At 38.0% G+C, this 24,348-nt stretch overlaps 1 protein-coding gene across 10 annotated transcripts in view; it reads left to right on the top strand.

Annotated features, from left to right (window-relative positions):
* EML5 (EMAP like 5) overlaps positions 1 to 24,348 on the top strand; it is a 209,296-nt gene that overhangs the window by 67,052 nt on the left and 117,896 nt on the right. For all 10 annotated transcript variants that reach the window (XR_010123781.1, XR_010123780.1, XM_063651965.1 and 7 more), the window contains exons 5-8: positions 1,165 to 1,350; positions 2,714 to 2,849; positions 5,143 to 5,344; positions 11,412 to 11,549. Coding sequence is in view for 8 of the 10 variants with exons in the window: in XM_063651965.1 (XP_063508035.1) it covers positions 1,165 to 1,350; positions 2,714 to 2,849; positions 5,143 to 5,344; positions 11,412 to 11,549 (662 nt within the window). In the remaining 2 variants the exon portion in view is untranslated. The remainder of the gene's footprint in view (positions 1 to 1,164; positions 1,351 to 2,713; positions 2,850 to 5,142; positions 5,345 to 11,411; positions 11,550 to 24,348) is intronic.

Genomic DNA, 24,348 nt, shown 5'->3' with positions numbered 1-24,348 from the left:
TTTTTTGGTTTATTTTTTAGAGATGGGATCCTACCATGTGGCCCATGCTGGAGTGCAGTAGCTATTCACAGGTGTGATTTATAGCTCACTGTAGCCTCAAACTCCTGACCTCAAACCATCCTCCCACCTCAGCCTCCCAAGTTGCTGAGACTACAGGCATTTGCCACTGTGTCCACTTCCCCCCAACTCCTTTTTATTTAAATTTCTCTCCGTGAACTATAAAAATTTACCTAATTCCACCTAATAGAACAAAAACCCTGGTAATGAAGATTCATGTTTAACTTCTTATTTTCTTCCAAGAATGAACAAATCATTCCACATGGACATCTATCTTATTTTTTTAAGCTTTACAAGCAAAGCAATTGCTCAGCTTTGAAAATACCAAATATTATAGTTACAGTGAGCTGTAGTTACACAGTGAGCTGTAGCATACTCCTTTTTTCCTATCTTTAATGTTTCTATCAGAGAGAGTACATTAGTTTTGGTTCTTTTTCTTCTTAGTCTATGATGACTTACCTTCATTTTCATTGCTAACCCATTCCCAACTTTTTAATCTAAATTTTTTTTTTTTTTCTTGAGACGGAGTCTCACTCTGTGCCCAGGCTGGAGTGCAGTGGTGCACTCTTGGCTCACTGCAACCTCTGCCTCCTGAGTTCAAACGATTCTTGTGCCTCAGCCTCCCGAGTAGCTGGGATTACAGGCATGCGCCACCATACCTGGCTAATTTTTGTATTTTTAGTAGAGATGGGACTTCGCCATATTGGCCAGGCTGGTCTTGAACTCCTGACCTCAGGTGATCCGCCTACCTTGGCCTCCCAAAGTGCTGGGATTACAGTCATGAGCCACTGTGCCTGGCTTAATCTAAGTTTTATGTAGATTCTTTTTAGAAACCTGAGGAAAGCATAGCATATTTTAAAAATAATCTGATTCAAACCCCTTATTCTTACAGATAAGAATTGAAACCAGTGACTATATAGCTATGCTATAACGTAGCTTTTGACAGCACTAGGATGAGAATCTGAACATTGAATGCTATTTTATCATAAGGCAATTTCTTAGTTAATTTTTAGCTCACTGCTCTAATATAGCATCAAAGTATTGGGAATGTTTCACTTTATTTTGTAAGAATTCTTTGGTAATTTGATTATACTATATACCTTTTAGTTCTGGAGTTTATGTGGAAATGCTCTGACCCCAAAACGAGGTGTCTTTGGTAAGACGGGTGACCTTCAGACAATACTGTGCCTAGCCTGTGCAAAGGATGAATTAACATATTCTGGTGCACTCAATGGGGATATATATGTGTGGAAAGGAATCAATCTTATACGAACAATACAAGGAGCCCATGCTGTAAGTATATTTAAGTATTTTAAACACTTTAATGTGTATTACTTAACCTTGTCTTAGAATGACAGACTGCATAATATAGTATATTGTTTCTAGTCAGTTTGGTTGCTTGAAAATGCTTTTCTAACTGAATTATCTATTTGTTTTCAAGATTTCAATGAAGAAATCAATTAGACTCATTGATATTTATTACATTAGTATAATTAGTATCTTGTTAAAGCTATTGCTTTAGTATGGTGTCTTTCTGAAGAGTAGTGTTGAAAAAAAGCTTGTTGACTTCAATCTAAAAGTATTCTAGATTAACCACACCAGAATAAAGCTAGTGCTCTTCAGGCTAATTTACCAGAGGCAATTAAATTTTCAAGTAAATAACTTACTAAACTTAAAAAAGAAATCTTCTGTTTAAATTCTTAGCGTTTTTTGGTTTGAGCTTTTTAGCAGTTGGGTCCGCATTACAAAGTAAGGGGAGCTAGATAGCACAAAGCTGCCACGTTGTTAACAGCAAGATCTTCATGTAGAAAAGTCCTCAGTGCGTTACATTTCTATTAACTGGGTTTTCCTAACCTTTGCTTTTTTACTTTTTAAATTTTTTGTGGTTGTTGAATTGTTTTTCTTTCCTTTATTCATTTGAATATTAGGGTTATTTATCTTTTGACAGTCATACATGTTGCAAATATTTCTCCAATCTGTTTGTCTTTGCTTATTACATCTTTTCTCATATGAACAAATTTAAAACTTGTGGATGATCTGCCATGCCTAGAAAAGTCTCTCACAGCCAAAGTTACCTAATGTTATTCTGAATTTTTCTAATATTTTTATTTTTTATATTTAAATAGTTATATTTTAAGTTCATCTATAATTCATTTTTACATGTGGTGTAGGGTTTAAATTTATTTTCTTTTATGTTATATCCGTATAATTAAATACCACCTTGGTTATATATAGTCATGCCTCGATATTTTGGGGGGATTGGCTCCAGGACCACAGATGCCAAAATCTGCACGTACTCAAGTCTTGCCCTGGGAAACCTGCATATGTAAAGCCCTCCCTGTCTATTGGTTTTGCATCCCACAAAGATTGTATTTTGATCTGGGTTTCATTCTGATGTGGAACTGTGGATACAGAGCTGACTGTATTTATTGAAAAAATCCATGTAAGTGAGCCAGTGAAGTTCAAATCCACAAGGGCAACTGTATTACGTTCCTATGGACTTACTTCTAGATTTTCTTTTGTGTTTTCTGACATATTTGTTTATTCTTATATCCTACCAAAATATTGTTAAATTGGTTTAAAAGGGTTTCTACCTTCATATAGTAGATGTTCTTAAAAAATATTTGTTGTTAAATTATTTTATTTCCTCTTCTAGGCAGGAATTTTTAGCATGAATGCTTGTGAAGAAGGCTTTGCTACTGGTGGCAGAGATGGTTGTATTCGTCTTTGGGATTTAACTTTTAAACCAATTACTGTGATTGATCTCAGGGAAACAGACCAGGGATACAAAGGTAATAACAAAACAAATGTCTTAGTACTAGGCAAACTCTAAACTTCCCAAAGATTACCTCTTTCTTTCAGTGAGTATAAATGTAAGTTTTGTAAATATAAATAAGACTTATATTTGCCTCTTCACCCTGTGTGCATTTGATTGAAATTCTTCTATTAAGGAGAAATTTTGCCTGTAAAGAGTTTAGGTTCATTGTTAGGAGAAAGATTCTTTCATAAGTCTGATGTCTATTATAATAGGACCTATAGAGAGATGTTAGAGGTACTCACTTGGGTATCTTTGGATTTTGAAAGTATTTTACTATTAGAATGCTAAATATAACTATTCTAAATAAACAGTTGGGGGTAAATATTGAGGTTGGGGAACTTTTGTTCAGGATAATTTAAATGTGGATAGATGTATTTTTCCTTCATCCAAATTTATCAGCAATTGGGGGATTTTTTTTTCTCTTGGGGATTAAAAAAAAAATTGATGTAATAAAACAGGACCTTTTACTGTAAAAACTACTCACAGATTTGTGTTTAAACCATATTCCAGTCATCTACAAGCTGTGTGACCTTGTAATTTACCCTCACTGTTAATGAGGAGAATAAGAATAAATATATTATTTAGGATATAGGATCAAATGAATTGATATTTCTAAAATGTTTATAAGGATAGCACATAATAAGCATGTAAATGTTAACTGTTATTCTAACTTCATTAGTTTCACTAAGCATTATTGTGCTGTAAAGCTTACAAAATAATTTGAGACTTTTTCTTATCTGATCCTCACAAGAGCATTGTGAGGTACGCAGTGTCTTTACATTGGCCATGTAACACACGTGAGAAAACTGAAAAACATGGTGGCTTTCCTAAGATTACAAAAGACATTGAGGAGTATGCAGAAAAAGTAAAATTGTCTCTTTTAAATGATATTATGAGTATATTGAAGAAATATAGACAAGTAAAGAGATTATTAAAAGGAAAAGAATACAATTCTATAAAGGTAATTTACTAATTGAGTACTTATTGAACAATGCAGACTGAAGTGTTATAAGATTGGCTGAGCAAGTAGACATGGCTAGAGTTGTCTACAAGGAGAAGGAAGAAGAGTACATGTCTTGAAGGATGGGTAGGAGCTAGGTACATAAAAAGACAGAAATATTTCATGTAGAAAACAACATGGACAATTGAAGAAAATGTGAGTATAGATCAAGGACTTACATATCTTCTTCTGTCTCATATCTAAGATATAAAAGATACAAAATTAACTTCAATTTAGGAAGATTGGAATTATTGACACAGGATATTTTGGGTGCCACCTTGCCAGCTGGAGACCTCCATGGCTGGCAATGCCTCTGTCCAGGGCTGCGCTGGGCTCCAGGCTCGCCAGGAGGTACCCTGCCCACTTGGCCTGGCAGGCTGCGCTTGGCTTGCACTCTGGCTGGATCCCACACTTGCTGCAGGATCCGTGCTCAACCTGTGGCTGGGCCGGGTGTACTGTGACCTGCTTCTGCCTTGGGCATTGGCATCTGGATGAAGGGAATGTGGTGGCACCTAAAGAACTTGGGGACTCCAGTGACCCTGAAGCCCCAAAGGGAGTGTTACAGCATGTTAATAGCTCTTTCAGTCCTGCCCAATAAACGGGGCATGTGGTGCCCAGCAGCTCCCTCTCCTGTTGCTTGGCGAGTAGGAGGGTAGTGCTACAGGGTTACAGCTCTGTCTGTACTCACCGTTCGGCGAGTTCCAAGTTCTTGTCCCACATCCAGGAAGAAAGAGGTTATACTGACAGCTGGCAGGTGAGCAAGGCAAAGAGTTTTATTGAGTGACAAAACAGCTCTCAGTGGAGAGGGTACCCGAGATGGGCTGAAGTCAGGTAGTCTCCCCCACCTGCAACCCCCCATACAAAGGTGGGCAGTCCCCAAATATGGCTGAGTCTGGAGGTTTTGTGGGCTCAGAATGGGGGATTGCATGCTGATGGGTTTGTGAGTATGCAAAAAAGACTATAAAAAGGAACCACTCAAAGATGGACACAACACTATAAAAAACCAATTAGGGAAGGGTAAATATGTGTAAAGTAGGTGAAAGGTGGGGATCAATCAGAGGATCAGAGGAAAGTGCGCCAAATGGGAAGAGATGTTCTCAGTCGGTCCGTGGATTTCTCCAAGACTTGTAGCTTGGCTTTCAGGCTTTAAACTGTCTTAGGTTTGAAGGTTGGATTTCACCGGGACTTGCCCCGTAGGGATTTGTCTGCCTCCTGCTGCCGTCATTATTAGAGCATTGTATATTAAATACAATTTACTTTTTACTAGGTTTGTCTGTAAGGAGTGTGTGCTGGCGAGGTGACCACATTCTAGTTGGAACACAGGACAGTGAAATTTTTGAAATTGTGGTGCAAGAAAGGAATAAACCTTTTCTAATTATGCAAGGACATTGTGAAGGTGAACTTTGGGCACTTGCTGTCCATCCTACTAAACCTTTGGCTGTGACTGGAAGTGATGATCGTTCAGTCAGGTAAGCAAATTATAAAGTAATTCCATAGGCTGGAATGTATCCTTAGATAAACATAAAGAAAACATGGCCGGGCGCAGTGGCTTACACCTGTAGTCCCAGCACTTTGGGAGGCCAAGGCGGGCGGATCACAAGGTCAAGAGATTGAGACCATCCTGGCCAACATGGTGAAACCCCATCTCTACTAAAAATACAAAAATTAGCTGGGCATGATGGCGGGCACCTGTAATCCCAGCTACTCGGGAGGCTGAGGCAGGAGAATCGCTTGAACCCAGGAGGAGGAGGTTGCAGTGCGCCAAGATCGTGGCACTGCATTCCAGCCTTGCAATAGAGTGAGACTGTCTCAAAAAAAAAAAGAAAACTTAAAATACTCCGGTTAAAACTTTATTAGCTCATGGTATAACAAATGAACATAAGTAATAAGTACTGAAAATTAATAGAATTATTAGTAATATTTTTTCTCTTACAAATATATGATATGGAGTTTGTTCCATATCAGAATGTACAGAACTACTTCCTTCTTTTTAACAGGAATATAATATTTCACTGCATGGATATACTGTAATTTATTCAACTAATCCATTACTGATGGAAGATTAGTGTTTTTATAAATCTCCAGTTTTGTGTATTTTTGTGTATTTCCTCCAGTTTTGTGTATTTTATAAATACAGGGCTTGCAGTGAATATCATTATACATTTGTCATTTTGTACATGTGTGAATATCTGTGATAAATGTTTAGCAGTAGTCAAAGGATGTGTGCATTTTAAATTTTGATAGATAAGGCCTTACATAGAGGTAGCAACAATTTCTACACCTATTGTGAATATATTGCCAGTGCCTGTTTTCTCACACCCTTAACAGAACTAATTATAATCCCAAAAGGTGAAAAATGATACCTTGTTATATTTTGAAAATACGTATTTCTCTTATATTGAGGGTTGTTGAGTATGTTTTTATATGTTTAGAGGACATTTTTTTTCTTTGACCTGTTCAAGCTCTTTGCCTATTTTCTATTAGTTCATAGGTCTTTTTCTCTACTTGATTTCAAATAAGATCTAATGATATCTGTCTGTATATTAAAAAAATTAGAAACCTTGTCTGTGATAGTGGTTCTCAAAGTGTGGTTCCTAGATGAGCAACATCAGCATTACCTAAGAACTTGTAAGAAATGCAAATTCTCAGGCGTTTTACAGGACCTAATACCAGAAATTGAGCATTTGTGATTTCAGAAGGCTTCCAGGTGACTACGATATACTCAAAAGTTTGAGAACCACTGATCAATTTTAGGAGTTGAGATTTGTTTCCCCCAGTTTGTCTTTTTTTCCCCCCGATTTCGTCTGTAAATATTTCAGTTTGTATCTTTAAAAGATATCTCAAACATCACCACAATACTGTTATCACACAGTGTTCTGTATCTAGCTAGTATAAAAATTCCTGATTGTCTCATAAAATATTTTTATGATTTCTTAAAATCAGGATCCAGATGAGCTTCGTATATTGCATTTGTTGATATGTCTTTTCAGTCTCTTTTATTCTACAGCTTTCTTCTTTCCCTTTTTTGTTCTCATAGTTTATTCAGGGTTTCCTACATTCTGGATTTGGCTAATTGCCTACCCATAGTGTATTTTAACATAGTCTGTGTTCCCTGTATCCTGTAAATTGGTAGTTAGATTTAGAGGTTTGATGAGATACAGTTATGAATTTTCAGGATATTTCCTAGGTGGTGATGTACTCCTGCTTGATTGTATGTAATGTGTAGTCTCCGTTTTTTCTAGTAGCAACCATTGATGATTATTTTCTAGATCAGTATTTCCCAAGCTTTTTTCCTTGTCACTCTTACATTTTTTTTTCTTAATCACACCCTCTCTTTGAAATTTCAAGACCACAGAAAACTGTGTATCTCTTTTTGTATTGTGGCCCCTTAAGAGAATGCAAAGCATTGTAATATTTAAGATATTTTATCTCTAAGAATTCATTTTTACCCCGTTTCAGGAAATATTTCCCCCATTGAGAATGCATGGCCTAAATGTATCATTTTAATAAGAGTTTCAAATGGTGGCATTCTAATACTTACATTTACCACTCATTATTCATTTGTTAGCTGTAATATTTCTATAAAGAGAATTTCTTCTCATCAATTATTTGTTTAACCTGGGTATAATAAAGGCAGAAAAGTGCTTAATTCTTTCCCTATATTTACCAATTTTAAAAAGTTATGTGGTTCCCTAGAATCCTTTCTATAAACTTTCCACATTTCTTGCCATTTTTTTCTGTAGAGTTGTTGAACTTTTTTTCCTTTACTTTTAGCAGCTCTTTATATATTATGGATGTTAACTCTTTGCCTATAATGTAAATTGCAAGTAATTTCAATAGTTTGTTACTTGCTTTTTTTTTTTTTTTTTTTTACTTCGTGTAGGTTGTTTTAGGTAAGCAAAAATTCTTCTTGTTGTTATTTTTTATATAGCTGAATTTATCAGTGTTTTCTTTCATGACTTCTAGGATTGTATCATAGAGAAATCTTCCCCAAAACTATTTTTAAAAAATTTTCAATATATTCTACCAGTACATTAGTGGTTATATTTTTATGTTTAACTCCTAATCTATGTAAAACTTCCTTTAGTGTAAGGAGTAAGATGGGGACTCAACCTAATTGTTTCCAGATAATTATTGATGTTTTTATGGTATGCTAATCAGTCATGCCATTTACTGTCATTGTGCCAGTCTGTTTTTGGGGTATGGGAGACGGCATAGGTCTTATGTCTGTAAACTTACTGTGGGGGCTACACCTCACTCTGTGTGTTGCTAGGAGCTATTCATAATCCTTTCATTGTAGAACTGCTATTACCAAATGCCACCTAGCTGCTGTCAATAGGACAATTGTTTCTTTAAAAAGTAATTGTTCAGACTACTGTTTCTGTTATTGGTGGGCAATTTTTTTGGAATAAAACAACTTCTAATGAAAACAACTAAAGATGTTAGTTAAAATGTAAATCACCTTAAAAGCTTCAAAGAACTGACAAGATAGTGAGGAGCTATCCAGCCAATTTGTGAAAGAAAATGGGCATTTAGGGGCATTGTGCCAAAGCCGCTTTTTGCCCTGAAGGCATTTTTCCTTTGGGTAAACTTGACCTTTGTTTATGGCTTTGTCTTGGAGCACAAGGGACAGACAAGACCCAGCATTTGCCGAAGGAGGACAGTCCAACATATGCTGCTAAAGCTATAAATTAAGCTCCAAAAAATATCTGCTGCAGATTTGTGTGGGAATGGAGACCTCACTTCTTGTTTTAAGTTTTGATAGCACAGAAGTATATAAAGCAGCTTGATATTGTTATTCAAATAGCATTAATTGTTCAAATGACTTTACCACAGTGTAAGTTTCACATTACATTGTGCTGCTTTTGCCTTGTAATTTTAGGTTGAATTCATTAGGTAACAGTATTGAGTCTTCAGTAGAAGCTAATTTCCAAATCCATTCAGTTCCATTAGTAGAAGCTAATTTCCAAATCCATTCGCTAGAACCTGGGAGGCAGAGGTTGCAATGAGCTGAGATTGCGCCACTGCACTCCAGCTTGGGAAACAGCCAGACTCCATCTCAAAAGAAAGAAAGAGAGAGACCAATTCTTCGTAATTCAGAAAAATTTCATTCTTGGTTCTGAGATCAGAAAATCACAACAAAACTTAACCACTGCTAAGCCATTTAACTGCTGTGTTAGCGCAAGTCAGGATTTTCTGCTTCTGTATCTGGCAAAAATTCACAGAACTGAAAATGGCCATAGTGCCCAAGTAATTTATAGATTCAATGCCATCCCCATCAAGCTACCAATGACTTTCTTCACAGAATTGGGAAAAACTACTTTAAAGTTCACATGGAACCAAAAAGGGCCCGCATTGCCAAGACAATCCTGAGCCAAAAGAACAAAGCTGGAGGCATCATGCTACCTGACTTCAAACTATACTACAAGGCTATAGTAACCAAAACAGCATGTTACTGGTACCAAAACAGAGACATAGACCAATGGAACAGAACAGAGCCCTCAGAAATAATACCACACATCTACAACCGTCTCATCTTTGACAAACCTGACAAAAACAAGAAATGGGGAAACGATTCCCTATTTAATAAATGGTGCTGGGAAAACTGGCTAGCCATATGTAGAAAGCTGAAACTGGATCCCTTCCTTACACCTTATACACAAATTAATTCAAGATGGATGAAAGACTTAAATGTTAGACCTAAAACCATAAAAACCCTAGAAGAAAACCTAGGCAATACCATTCAGGGCATAGGCATGGGCAAGGACTTCATGTCTAAAACACCAAAAGCAATGGCAACAAAAGCCAAAATTGACAAATGGGATCTAATTAAACTAAAGAGCTTCTGCACAGCAAAAGAAACTACCATCAGAGTGAACAGGCAACCTACAGAATGGGAGAAAATTTTTGCACTCTACTCATCTAACAAAGGGCTAATATCCAGAATCTACAATGAACTCAAACAAATTTACAAGAAAAAAACAACCCCATCAAAAAGTGGGCGAAGGATATGAACAGACATTTCTCAAAAGAAGACATTTATGCAGCCAAAACACACATGAAAAAATGCTCATTATCACTGGCCATCAGAGAAATGCAAATGAAAACCATCTCACACCAGGTAGAATGGTGATCATTAAAAAGGAAGCAACAGGTGCTGGAGAGGATGTGGAGAAATCAGAACACTTTTACACTGTTGGTGGGACTATAAACTAGTTCAACCATTGTGGAAGTCAGTGTGGCGATTCCTCAGGGATCTAGAACTAGAAATACCATTTGACCCAGCCATCCCATTACTGGGTATATACCCAAAGGATTATAAATCATGCTGCTATAAAGACACGTGCACACATATATTTATTGTGGTACTATTCACAATAGCAAAGACTTGGAACCAACCCAGATGTCCAACAATGATAGACTGGATTAAGAAAATGTGGCACATGTATACCATGGAATACTATGCAGCCATAAAAAAGGATGAGTTCATGTCCTTTGTCGGGACATGGATGAAGCTGGAAACCATCATTCTCAGTAAACTATCGCAAGGACAAAAAACCAAACCCCACATGTTCTCACTCATAGGTGGGAATTGAACAATGAGAACACATGGACACAGGAAGGGGAACATCACACACCGGGGCCTGTTGTGGGGTGGGGATAGGGGGGAGGGATAGCATTAGGAGATATACCTAATGTTAAATGACGAGTTGATGGATGCAGCACACCAACATGGCACATGTATACATATGTAACAAACCTGCACATTGTGTACATGTACCCTAAAACTTAAAGTATAATTAAAAAAATAAAAATAAATAAATCAGTGTATCACACTACAGATGCAGAGTTGAGATGTTGGGAAAGAGATGGTACACTCACATCACTGCATGCTCCTCAGCTCATTACAAATTTCAGTGACACAGTTACAACTTGACAGAATTTTGAGCACTGTGTGCATTACCATATGGTGACATTATTATTTATCACCAGTGCATGCTCATCATGTTGAAATAAGAGGAAAAAGATAAAATTGGACTTAGAATGTTACATTTTAAGGCACAATGGAGCATGGACTTTACTGTTATTCAATTAGATGGCAAAACATTGTGTTTATTATGCAGTGACACTATAGCTGTGCTAAAAGGATACCAAAACAACAACAACAACAAAATGTAGCCAGGTTGGGTGGCACATTCCTGTAGTCCCAGCTTCTCCTGAGGCTGAGGCTAGAGGATCGCTTGAGCCCACAGGGTCAAGGTTATAGTAAGCTATGATCATGCCACTGCACTCCAGCCTGAGTGACAGAGTGACGTGATGTCGCCAGAAAAACTAAAAGCAAAAGATTCTGTCAACTTCTGTCATTTAAGCATGAACAGTTCCCATTTTCACAGATAAGAATTTCTTGCCACAAAACAGATAGTTAAGATATCTAGATTTATCTTAATTAAGATGAGGTTATTTTAACCAAAATATTTTTGTTAAAGTATGCATTAGCTAACTATTCTTTTTTATTTTTAAAATTAAATTTTACAGGATATGGAGCCTAGCAGATCATGCATTAATAGCAAGGTGTAATATGGAAGAACCAATTCGTTGTGCAGCTGTCAATGCAGATGGAATCCATCTTGCCCTTGGAATGAAGGATGGCTCATTCACTGTACTTAGAGTAAGGTATGGTATTAGGATAGAAATAGAAACACATAGTAATTTTCTCTTCAGTGTTACAGAATATGTAATACTTTTTGTTTTTACCCATGTATCCTTTTCCCCTTATTAATATATCTATTTCAGATGTTAATTTCATCAAGTATAAAAATATATTTATAAAAATAGCTTTGTCCGAAAAATAAACTCAGAAACCTTGGTTTGGGGGGTTAAGAATGCTTAATAGATTAATGGCTAAAATTTTGAGCTATAAAATTTGGGTCCCAACTACCTTTTCCTGTTAGTATAGATTTTCAGTAATGATCCCTCTCCATTTAACAAGCTGAGGCTGTTAAAATGGGTTAATTTGTTGTTGTTGTTGTTGTTGTTATTTATAGCTTTATGCTTTAAAAAATGCTTCCATCTCTTCTTTTGTTTGAGTAATTAGAAAAATTTAAAGAATTGTGTTGAATTGTAGATAGATAAATTCAACTGAATTCTATACAGCCAATAAGAAATTTGCTGTAGATCCACACATGTTCACAGGATAAGTACTTATGAAGTCTTTCTTCTCTACCTCAGTGAATGGTAAGATCCTTCACTCAGTCGCTCAGTTCAGAAACTATTAACACAGTTCTCTCTTTTGCCTCCCCTATGTAGTTAATTAAGGAGTTCTGGAGAGTCTACTTCTGAGATAGGTCTCATATTAATCTCCTGCCTTCTATTCTCACCATTGTACTCTTGTGTGGGCTTCTGTCATGTACTAACTGGATTGGTGGAATAGCCTCTTAGCTGATCATCTTACCTCCTGTTTTGCTTCCCTCAAGACCTTTCTTCACTCCACAGTGATGGTGATTCCTTTTGAAACACATTTGTGTGCTTTCCTCTTATTTCTAAAGTATGATAAAAGCTTTGTACTGTCCTTAGGATGAAGCTCAAATCCTTCACGTGGTATGTAGTGCCCATCTTTCCAGCCTATTTCTCAGTACCCCAGTTTCTTTCATCTATAGGAAACTCCTTTCCTATATCACTGTGCCATACAGTGTATCTTCAGAACTTATTCACTCATTCTAACTGAAACTTTGTACTCTTTAACCAACATCTCCCCATTATGAACAGATACATTATGTTTTCTTGTACTTCTGAGCTTTTACACATGCTGACTCCCCTTTCTGAGACCAGTTTTTATAATGAGATATGCTGAGACTTTTCTTTTAAATTAACATTTTTTATTGTGGTAAAATATATAATATATAAACACATTTCAACCATTTTTAAATGTAAAATTCAGTGCCATTGAGTACATTCACATTGTTGTGCAGCCGTCACCTGCACAACAGCCGTCACCCTCTAGCTTCAGAACTTTTTCATCTTCCCAAATGGAAACTCTGTACCCAGTAAAAAATAATTCCCATTCTTCCATCTCCTAAGCCCCTGACAACCATCATTCTACTTTCTGGGTCTCTATGAAAGACATAGTTTGACTACTCTAGGTACCTCATATTTTAAAAAATATGAATATAACATTTGAATATAAATTAAAGCTTTTCCCCCAGAGCTCTATAAATATGTCATATTGCTTTATTTTGTCATGCTGAAACAACTTCTTAAACAGAGTTGGAAGACTATGAAACCTCCCTGTTAGGCTATCCATACTATTATAATTTGGGCACTGATTTGATCATTGATTCTAGAATCTCTGTAACTATCATCATCTAAGATTAAACATCTGTTCTTTTTCTCATTGGTGGTTTAATTTCTTTGGAGGCTGCTCTTCAGTTTTGCAGGTTAGAGATAATAGAAACACCTGGTCATTACTTATGAATAATAATATTCATGATCAGCTTCATTTTTTCTCGTATGTAAGAACTGAAAGTATTGGAAGTACTGGAATTGGAGTGCTCACTTATAGAGGTTTCACAAGAATTTAAGATGCATGTAAAACATCTAAGAATTCCTATCATATAGCTGATATGCATTCAAAAGTAGTGATTTTTTTTAGTTATACATTTACTTGCTCTTTCAGTTATTGAATGCAGTAGACTGGATGAAAAAGTTTTTATTCCTAATAAGGCTGTATTTTAGCACCTGAATCCAACATTGCTAATAGTATTGAAAGGGTTATTCTGATTATTAAATGCCTTTAAAGGTGAACCACAAAATGGTCTTCTTAATCCATCTGAATTTACCTGGTTACTATTTCTTCTTGATTTGCTTTGTATTCTCCGTATGGTAAAGCAGGATTCATTACTAAACATAACTTTTTTTTTTTTTTTTTTTTGAGATGGAGTCTTGCTCTGTCACAAGGCTGGAGTACAGTGGCGCAATCTCGGCTCACTGCAACCTCTGCCTCCCAGGTTCAAGCAATTCTCCTCCCTCAGCCTCCTGAGTAGGTGGGACTATAGGTGTGTGCCACCACGCCCAGCTATTTTTTTTTTTTTTTGTATTTTTAGTAGAGATGGGGTTTCACCATGTTGTCCAGGATGGTCTTGATCTCATGACCTTGTGATCTGCCAGCCTCGGCCTCCCGGAGTGCTGGGATTACAGGCATGAGCTACTGTGCCCGGCTTATAACATACTAAAGTACCTGCACCAGGAGTGGGGGTTATGTTAGAGTTGGAAGAAAAAAGAACGAATTAGAATCTCACTTCATGATTCTTAAATTAGTATATAAGGTGGTGTGCCAGGGTAAAGCCACAATATCTTCTTATAACTTATCTTTTTTTCATAATAAAAACTGTTAACAATTTTAAAATTATTTTGTAACCAGTCTGGGTTTTTAAAAATTTATTGTTGTTCCCCCTCAGCTTCATTAAGTCATAATTGACAAATAAAAACTGTATATATTTATGACATACAACATGAGATTTTGGTTATACATATACTTTGTGAAATGATTACATCAAGCTAGTTAACATATCCATCACCTCACATACTTAACCACTTTAGGGGGTGAGAACATTTAAGATGTGTCTTAGCAATTTTCAAGTATATTCTACATTATTATTAACTCTAATCACCGTGCCATACAGTATATCTTCAGAACTTACTCGTTCTAACTGAAACTTTGTACTCTTTAACCAACATCTCCCCATTTCCCACCTGTACTAATCCCTGTTAACCACCAATCTACTCTCTGCTGTTTGACTTTTTTAGATTCCACATATAAGCGAGATCATGCAGTATCTGTTTTTCTCTGCCTGGTTTATTTCACTAAGCATAATGTACACCAGGTTCATCCACATTGTAACAAATGACTGGATTTTCTTCCTTTTCTAAAATTATTTTTAAAATGTTTGTAGAGCCTGGGCCTCACTAAGTTGCCCAGGCTTGTCTCAAACTCCTGGCCTCAAACAATCCTCCCGCCTCAGCTTCTGAAAGTGCTGGGATTACAGGCATGAGCCCCTGTGCCCAGCTGATTTTCTTCCTTTTTAAGAATGAATAGTATATCTATCTCTTTATTCATTTATACATTGATGAACACTTAGGTTGGCTTGAGGGAAGGGGTGACATGAATAATGTAAAACTGTCCTTCCCTCCTTCTTCAAATATGTCTTTCCTTATTGCTGTGTTACACACAGATTCTATAATCTCTCACCATGTTTTCTTAGCTCTTATGAACATATGTTTTTATTTTAATTTTTATTTTAAGTTACAAAGTACATGCACAGGATGTGCAGGTTTGTTACGTAGGTAAACATGTGCCACGGTGGTTTGCTGCACCTATCAACCCATCACCTAGGTATTAACCCATTTATGCTGGAGGTTGCAAATTTTTTTTTTTTAATGAAAAATCAGACCTTGGCAATGACCTTGAGCAGTAAGATATAAATAATTCCCACAAGCTTAGCATTCCAGTAATGGAGCACTAGGCATAAATGGCTTGAGCTCAGTATGCATTAGTTATTTTTCCTAATGCTCCCCCTCCCCTCACCCCACCCCCGAAAGGCCTCAGTGTGTGTTGTTCCTCTCCCTGTGTCCATATGTTCTCATTGTTCAGCTCCCACTTACAAGTGAGAATATGCAGTGTTTGCTTTTCTGTTGCTGCATTAGTTTGCTGAGGATAATGGCTTCTTGCTCCATCCATGTCCCTGCAAAGGACATGATCTCCTTCCTTTTTATGGCTGCATAGTATTCCAGGGTATACATGTACCACATTTTCTTTATCCAGTCTATCATTGATGGGCATTTGGGTTGATTCCATGTCTTTGTTATTGTGAATAGTGCTGCAATGAACATACACTTGCACGCATCTTTGTAATAGAATGATTTATATTTCTTTGTGTATATACCCAGTAATAGGATTGCTGGGACAAATGGTGTTTCTGATTCTAGATCTTTGAGGAATTGCCACACCATCTTCCACAGTGGTTGAACTAATTCACATTCCCACCAACAGTGTAAAAGCATTCCTATTTCTCTTTAACCTCACCAGCATCTGTTGTTTCTTGACTTTTTAATAATTGTCATTCTGACTGACGTGAGATGGTATCTCAACGTGGTTTTGAGTTGCATTTTTCTAATGATCAGTGATGTTGAGCTTTTTTTCATATGTTTGTTGGCCACATAAATGTTGTCTTTTGAAAAGCATCTGCACATGTCCTTTGCCCACTTTTTAATGGGGTTGTTTGTTTTTTTCTTGTAAATTTGTTTAAGTTCCTTGTTGACTCTGGATATCAGACCTTTGTCAGATGGATAGATTGCAAAAATTTTTTCCCACTCTGTAGGTTGCCTCTTCGCCCTGATGATAGTTTCTTTTATTGCGCCAAAGCTGTTTAGTTTAATTAGATTCTATTTGTCAATTTTTGCTTTTGTTGCAGTTGCCTTTGGCAATTTCTTCATGAAATCTTTGCCCATGCCTATGACCTGAATGGTATTGCCTAGATTTTCTTCTAGGGTTTTTTATAATTTTGTGTTTTACATTTAAGTCTTTAATCCCTCTTGAGTTAATTTTTGTATAAGGTGTAAGAAAGGGGTCCAGTTTCAGTTTTCTGCGTATAGCTAGCCAGTTTTCCCAGCACCATTTATTGAATAGGAGATCCTTTCCCCCTTGCTTGTTTTTGTCAGTTTTGTTGAAGATCAGATGGTTGTAGATGTGTGGTCTTATTTCTGAATTCTCTATTCTGTTCCATTGGTCTATGTGTCTGTTTTTATACCAGCATCATGCTGTTTTGGTTACTGTAGCCTTGTAATATAGTTTGAGGTCCAGTAGCGTGATGCTTCCTGCCTTGTTCTCTTTGCTTAGGATTGACTTGGCTGTACAGGCTCTATTTTGGTTCCATATGATTTTTTTTTTTAATACTTTAGGTTTTAGGGTACATGTGTGCAATGTGCAGGTTAGTTACATATGTATACATGTGCCATGCCGGTGCGATGCACCCACTAACTCGTCATCTAACATTAGGTATATCTCCCAATGCTATCCCTCCCCCCTCCCCCCAACCCACAACAGTCCCCGAAGTGTGATGTTCCCCTTCCTGTGTCCATGTGTTCTCATTGTTCAGTTCCCACCTATGAGTGAGAATATGCGGTGTTTGGTTTTTTGTTCTTGCGATAGTTTACTGAGAATGATGATTTCCTATTTCATCCATGTCCCTACAAAGGACATGAACTCATCATTTTTTATGGCTGCATAGTATTCCATGGTGTATATGTGCCACATTTTCTTAATCCAGTCTATCATTGTTGGACATTTGGTTGGTTCCAAGTCTTTGCTATTGTGAATAATGCCGCAATAAACATACGTGTGCATGTGTCTTTAAAGCAGCATGATTTATAGTCCTTTGGGTATCTACTCAGTAATGGGATGGTTGGGTCAAATGGAATTTCTAGTTCTAGATCCCTGAGGAATCGCCACACTGACTTCCACAATGGTTGAACTAGTTTACAGTCCCACCAACAGTGTAAAAATGTTCCTATTTCTCCACATCCTCTCCAGCACCTATTGTTTCCTGACTTTTGAATGATTGCCATTCTAACTGGTGTGAGATGGTATCTCATTGTGGTTTTGATTTGCATTTCTCTGATGGCCAGTGATGGTGAGCATTTTTTCATGTGTTTTTTGGCTGCATAAATGTCTTCTTTTGAGAAGTGTCTGTTCATGTCCTTCGCCCACTTTTTGATGGGGTTGTTTGTTTTTTTCTTGTAAATTTGTTGGAGTTCATTGTAGATTCTGGATATTAGCCCTTTGTCAGATGAGTAGGTTGCGAAAATTTTCTCCCATTTTATAGGTTGCCTGTTCACTCTGATGGTAGTTTCTTTTGCTGTGCAGAAGCTCTTTAGTTTAATTAGATCCCATTTGTCAATGTTGGCTTTTGTTGCCATTGCTTTTGGTGTTTTAGACATGAAGTCCCTGCCCATGCCTATGCCCTGAATGGTAATGCCTAGGTTTTCTTCTAGGGTTTTTATGGTTTTAGGTCTAACATTTAAGTCTTTAATCCATCTTGAATTGATTTTTGTATAAGGTGTAAGGAAGGGATCCAGTTTCAGCTTTCTACATATGGCTAGCCAGTTTTCCCAGCACCATTTATTAAATAGGGAATCCTTTCCCCATTGCTTGTTTTTGTCAGGTTTGTCAAAGATCAGATAGTTGTAGATATGTGGCATTATTTCTGAGGGCTCTGTTCTGTTCCATTGATCTATATCTCTGTTTTGGTACCAGTAACATGCTGTTTTGGTTACTGTAGCCTTGTAGTATAGTTTGAAGTCAGGTAGCACGATGCCTCCAGCTTTGTTCTTTTGAATTAGGATTGACTTGGCGATGCGGGCTCTTTTTTGGTTCCATATGAACTTTAAAATAGTTTTTTTCCAATTCTTTGAAGAAAGTCATTGGTAGCTTGATGGGAATGGCATTGAATCTGTAAATTACCTTGGGCAGGATGGCCATTTTCACGATATTGATTCTTCCTAGCCATGAGCATGGAATGTTCTTCCATTTGTTTGTATCCTCTTTTATTTCCTTGAGCAGTGGTTTGTAGTTCTCCTTGAAGAGGTCCTTCACATCCCTTGTAAGTTGGATTCCTAGGTATTTTATTCTCTTTGAAGCAATTGTGAATGGGAGTTCACTCATGATTTGGCTCTCTGTTTGTCTGTTGTTGGTGTATAAGAATGCTTGTGATTTTTGTACATTGATTTTGTATCCTGAGACTTTGCTGAAGTTGCTTATCAGCTTTAGGAGATTTTGGGCTGAGACAGTGGGGTTTTCTAGATATACAATTATGTCGTCTGCAAACAGGGACAATTTGACTTCCTCTTTTCCTAATTGAATACCCATTATTTCCTTCTCCTGCCTAATTGCCCTGGCCAGAACTTCCAACACTATGTTGAATAGAAGTGGTGAGAGAGGGCATCCCTGTCTTGTGCCAGTTTTCAAAGGGAATGCTTCCAGTTTTTGCCCATTCAGTATGATATTGGCTGTGGGTTTGTCATAGATAGCTCTTATTATTTTGAGATACGTCCCATCAATACCTAATTTATTGAGAGTTTTTAGCATGAAGGGTTGTTGAATTTTGTCAAAGGCCTTTTCTGCATCTATTGAGATAATCATGTGGTTTTTGTCTTTGGTTCTGTTTATATGCTGGATTACATTTATTTCTTTGCGTATATTGAACCAGCCTTGCATCCCAGGGATGAAGCCCACTTGATCATGGTGGATAAGCTTTTTGATGTGCTGCTGGATTCGGTTTGCCAGTATTTTATTGAGGATTTTTGCATCAATGTTCATCAAGGATATTGGGCTAAAATTCTCTTTTTTGGTTGTGTCTCTGCCCGGCTTTGGTATCAGGATGATGCTGGCCTCATAAAATGAGTTAGGGAGGATTCCCTCTTTTTCTATTGATTGGAATAGTTTCAGAAGGAATGGTACCAGTTCCTCCTTGTACCTCTGGTAGAATTCGGCTGTGAATCCATCTGGTCCTGGACTCTTTTTGGTTGGTAAGCTATTGATTATTGCCACAATTTCAGCTCCTGTTATTGGTCTATTCAGAGATTCAACTTCTTCCTGGTTTAGTCTTGGGAGGGTGTATGTGTCCAGGAATTTATCCATTTCTTCTAGATTTTCTAGTTTATTTGCGTAGAGGTGTTTGTAGTATTCTCTGATGGTAGTTTGTATTTCTGTGGGATTGGTGGTGATATCCCCTTTATCATTTTTTATTGCATCTATTTGATTCTTCTCTCTTTGTTTCTTTATTAGTCTTGCTAGCGGTCTATCAATTTTGTTGATCCTTTCAAAAAACCAGCTCCTGGATTCATTAATTTTTTGAAGGGTTTTTTGTGTCTCTATTTCCTTCAGTTCTGCTCTGATTTTAGTTATTTCTTGCCTTCTGCTAGCTTTCGAATGTGTTTGCTCTTGCTTTTCTAGTTCTTTTAATTATGATGTTAGGGTGTCAATTTTGGATCTTTCCTGCTTTCTCTTGTGGGCATTTAGTGCTATAAATTTCCCTCTACACACTGCTTTGAATGCATCCCAGAGATTCTGGTATGTTGTGTCTTGGTTCTCGTTGGTTTCAAAGAACATCTTTATTTCTGCCTTCATTTCGTTACGTACCCAGTAGTCATTCAGGAGCAGGTTGTTCAGTTTCCCTGTAGTTGAGTGGTTTTGAGTGAGATTCTTAATCCTGAGTTCTAGCTTGATTGCACTGTGATCTGAGAGATAGTTTGTTATAATTTCTGTTCTTTTACATTTATTGAGGAGAGCTTTACTTCCAAGTATGTGGTCAATTTTGGAATAGGTGTGGTGTGGTGCTGAAAAGAATGTATATTCTGTTGATTTGGGGTGGACAGTTCTGTAGATGTCTATTAGGTCCACTTGGTGCAGAGCTGAGTTCATTTCCTGGGTATCCTTGTTGACTTTCTGTCTCGTTGATCTGTTTAATGTTGACAGTGGGGTGTTAAAGTCTCCCATTATTAATGTGTGGGAGTCTAAGTCTCTTTGTAGGTCACTCAGGACTTGCTTTATGAATCTGGGTGCTCCTGTATTGGGTGCATATATATTTAGGATAGTTAGCTCTTCTTGTTGAATTGATCCCTTTACCATTATGTAATGGCCTTCTTTGTCTCTTTTGATCTTTGTTGATTTAAAATCTGTTTTATCACAGACTAGGATTGCAACCCCTGCCTTTTTTTGTTTTCCATTTGCTTGGTAGATCTTCCTCCATCCTTTTATTCTGAGCCTATGTGTGTCTGTGCACGTGAGATGGGTTTCTTGAATACAGCAGACTGATGGGTCTTGAGTCTTTATCCAATTTGCCAGTCTGTGTCTTTTAATTGAGCATTTAGTCCATTTACATTTAAAGTTAATATTGTTATGTGAATTTGATCCTGTCATTATGATGTTAGCTGGTTATTTTGCTCGTAAGTTGATGCAGTCTCTTCCTAGTCTCGATGGTCTTTATAATTTGGCATCATTTCACAGCGGCTGGTACCGGTTGTTCCTTTCCACGTTTAGCGCTTCCTTCAGGACTTCTTATAGGGCAGGCCTGGTGGTGACAAAATCTCTCAGCATTTGCTTGTCTGTAAAGTATTTTATTTCTCCTTCACTTATGAAGCTTAGTTTGGCTGGATATGAAATTCTGGGTTGAAAATTCTTTTCTTTAAGAATGTTGAATATTGGTCCCCACTCTCTTCTGGCTTGTAGGGTTTCTGCCGAGAGATCCGCTGTTAGTCTGATGGGCTTCCCTTTGAGGGTAACCCGACCTTTCTGTCTGGCTGCCCTTAACATTTTTTCCTTCATTTCAACTTTGGTGAATCTGACAATTATGTGTCTTGGGAGTTGCTCTTCTCGAGGAGTATCTTTGTGGCATTCTCTGTATTTCCTGAATCTGAATGTTGGCCTGCCTTGCTAGATTGGGGAAGTTCTCCTGGATAATATCCTGCAGAGTGTTTTCCAACTTGTTTCCATTCTCCCCATCACTTTCAGGTACACCAATCAGACGTGGACTTGGTCTTTTCACATAGTCCCATATTTCTTGGAGGCTTTGCTCGTTTCTTTTTATTCTTTTTTCTCTAAACTTCACTTCTTACTTCATTTCATTCATTTCATCTTCCGTCAGTGATACCCTTTCTTCTAGTTGATCGCATCGGCTCCTGGGGCTTCTGCATTCTTCACGTAGTTCTCGAGCCTTGGTTTTCAGCTCCATCAGCTCCTTTAAGCACTTCTCTGTATTGGTTATTCTAGTTATACATTCTTCTAAATTTTTTTCAAAGTTTTCAACTTCTTTGCCTTTGGTTTGAATATCCTCCCGTAGCTCGGAGTAATTTGATCGTCTGAAGCCTTCTTCTCTCAGCTCGTCAAAGTCATTCTCCGTCCAGCTTTGTTCCGTTGCTGGTGAGGAACTGCATTCCTTTGGAGGAAGAGAGGCACTCTGCTTTTTAGAGTTTCCAGTTTTTCTGCTCTGTTTTTTCCCCATCTTTGTGGTTTTATCTACTTTTGGTCTTTGATGATGGTGATGTACAGATGGGTTTTTGGTGTGGATGTCCTTTCTGTTTGTTAGTTTTCCTTCTAATAGACAGGACCCTCAGCTGCAGGTCTGTTGGAGTACCCGGCCGTGTGAGGTGTCAGTCTGGCCCTGGTTGGGGGTGCCTCCCAGTTAGGCTGCTTGGGGATCAGGGGTCAGGGACCCACTTGAGGCGGCAGTCTGCCCGTTCGCAGATCTCCAGCTGCGTGCTGGGAGAAGCACTGCTCTCTTCAAAGCTGTCAGACAGGGACATTTAAGTCTGCAGAGGTTACTGCTGTCTTTTTGTTTGTCTGTGCCCTGCCCCCAGAGGTGGAGCCTACAGAGGCAGGCAGGCCTCCTTGAGCTGTGGTGGGCTCCACCCAGTTCGAGCTTCCAGGCTGCTTTGTTTACCTAAGCGAGCCTGGGCAATGGCGGGCGCCCCTCCGCCAGCCTCGCTGCCGCCTTGCAGTTTGATTTCAGACTGCTGTGCTAGCAATCAGCGAGACTCCGTGGGCGTAGGACCCTCTGAGCCAGGTGTGGGATATAATCTCCTGGTGTGCCGTTTTTTACGCCCGTTGGAAAAGCGCAGTATTCCGGTGGGAGTGACCCAATTTTCCAGGTGCCGTCTGTCACCCCTTTCTTTGACTAGGAAAGGGAACTCCCTGACCCCTTGCGCTTCCCGAGTGAGGCAATGCCTCGCCCTTCTTCGGCTCGCGCACGGTGCACGCACCCAGTGACCTGCGCCCACTGTCTGGCACTCCCTAGTGAGATGAACCCAGTACCTCAGATGGAAATGCAGAAATCACCCATCTTCTGCGTCGTTCACGCTGGGAGCTGTTCCTGTTCGGCCATCTTGGCTCCTCCCCGGTTCCATATGATTTCTTAAGTAGTTTTTTTCTATTTCTTTGAAGAATATCAGTGGTAGTTTAATGGGAATAGCATTGAATCCATGAATTACTTTGGACAGTACGGCAATTTTCATGATACTCATTCTTCCTATCCAGGAGCATGGAATATTTTCATTTGTGTTCTGTTTTATTTCCTTGTGCAGTGGTTTGTAGTTCTCCTTAAAGAGGTCTTTCACTTCCCTTATTAGCTGTATTCCTAGGTATTTTATTCTCTTTGTAGCAATTGTGAGTGGGAGTTCATTCATAATTTGGCTCTCCGCTTGCCTATTGTTGGTGTATAGGAATGCTTGTGACTTTTACACATTGATTGTATATCGACTTTGCTGGAGTTGCTTATTAGCTTAAGAAGCTTTTGGGCTGAGACAATGGAGTTTTCTAGATATAGGATCATGTCATCTGCAAATAAAGACGATCTGAATTCCTCTCTTCCTATTTGAATACGCTTTATTTCTTTTTCTTGTCTCATTTCCCTGGCCAGAACTTCAATACTGTGTTAAATAGGAGTGATGAAGAGAGGACATCCTTGTCTTGTGCCAGTTTTCAAGGGGAATATTTCCAGCTCTTGCACATTCAGTATGATACTGGCTGTGGGTTTGTCATAAACAGCTTATTATTTTGGGGGATGTTACTTCAATATCTATTTTATTGAGAGGTTTTAAAATGAAGGGATGCTGAATTTTATCAAAGGCATTTTCTGCATCTATTAAGATAATCATATGGTCTTCGTGTTTAGATCTGTTTATGTGATGAATTACATTTATTGATTTGCGTTTGTTGAACCAGCCTTGCATCTCGGGGATGAAGCCTACTTGATTGTGGTGGATAAGCTTTTTGATGTGCTGCTGGATTCAGTTTGCCAGTATTCTATTGAGGATTTTTGCATTGATATTCATCAGGGATACTGGCCTGAAGTTTTTTGTTGGATCTCTGCCAGGTTTTGGTATCAAGATGTTGCTGGCCTCATAAAATGAGTTAGGGAGGAGTCCCTCCTTTTCAATTGTTGGGCTATTTCAGAAGAAAGGGTATCTGCTCCTCTTTGTATTTCTGGTAGAATTCAGCTATAAATTCATCTGATCCTGAGCCTTTTTTGGTTGGTAGGCTATTTATTACTGCCTTAATTTTAGAACTTGTTATTGGTCTATTCATGGATTCAGCTTCTTCCTGGTTCAGTCTTTGGAGGGTGTATGTGTCCAGGAATTTATCCATTTATTTTAAATTTCCTGGTTTATATGCATAGAAGTGTTTATAGTATTCTCTGATGGTTGTTTGTATTTCTGTGGGGTCAGTGATGATATCCCCTTTATCATTTGTTATTATATCTATCTGAGTCTTCTCTCTTTTCTCCTTCATTAGTCTAGCTAGCAGTCTATTTATTTCATTAATTTTTTCAAAAACCAGCTCCTGGATTAATTAATTTTTTGAGGAGATTTTCATGTGTCTGTCTCCTTTGTGAAGGTATTTTTATGCATGGATGATTCAAATTGG

The sequence above is a fragment of the Pongo pygmaeus genome, chromosome 15, assembly GCF_028885625.2.
Source record: "Pongo pygmaeus isolate AG05252 chromosome 15, NHGRI_mPonPyg2-v2.0_pri, whole genome shotgun sequence".
NCBI classification, from domain to species: Eukaryota; Metazoa; Chordata; class Mammalia; order Primates; family Hominidae; genus Pongo; species Pongo pygmaeus.
The sequence above is the reverse complement of the archived record's forward strand: the minus strand, read 5'-3'. Positions and strand labels throughout refer to the sequence as shown.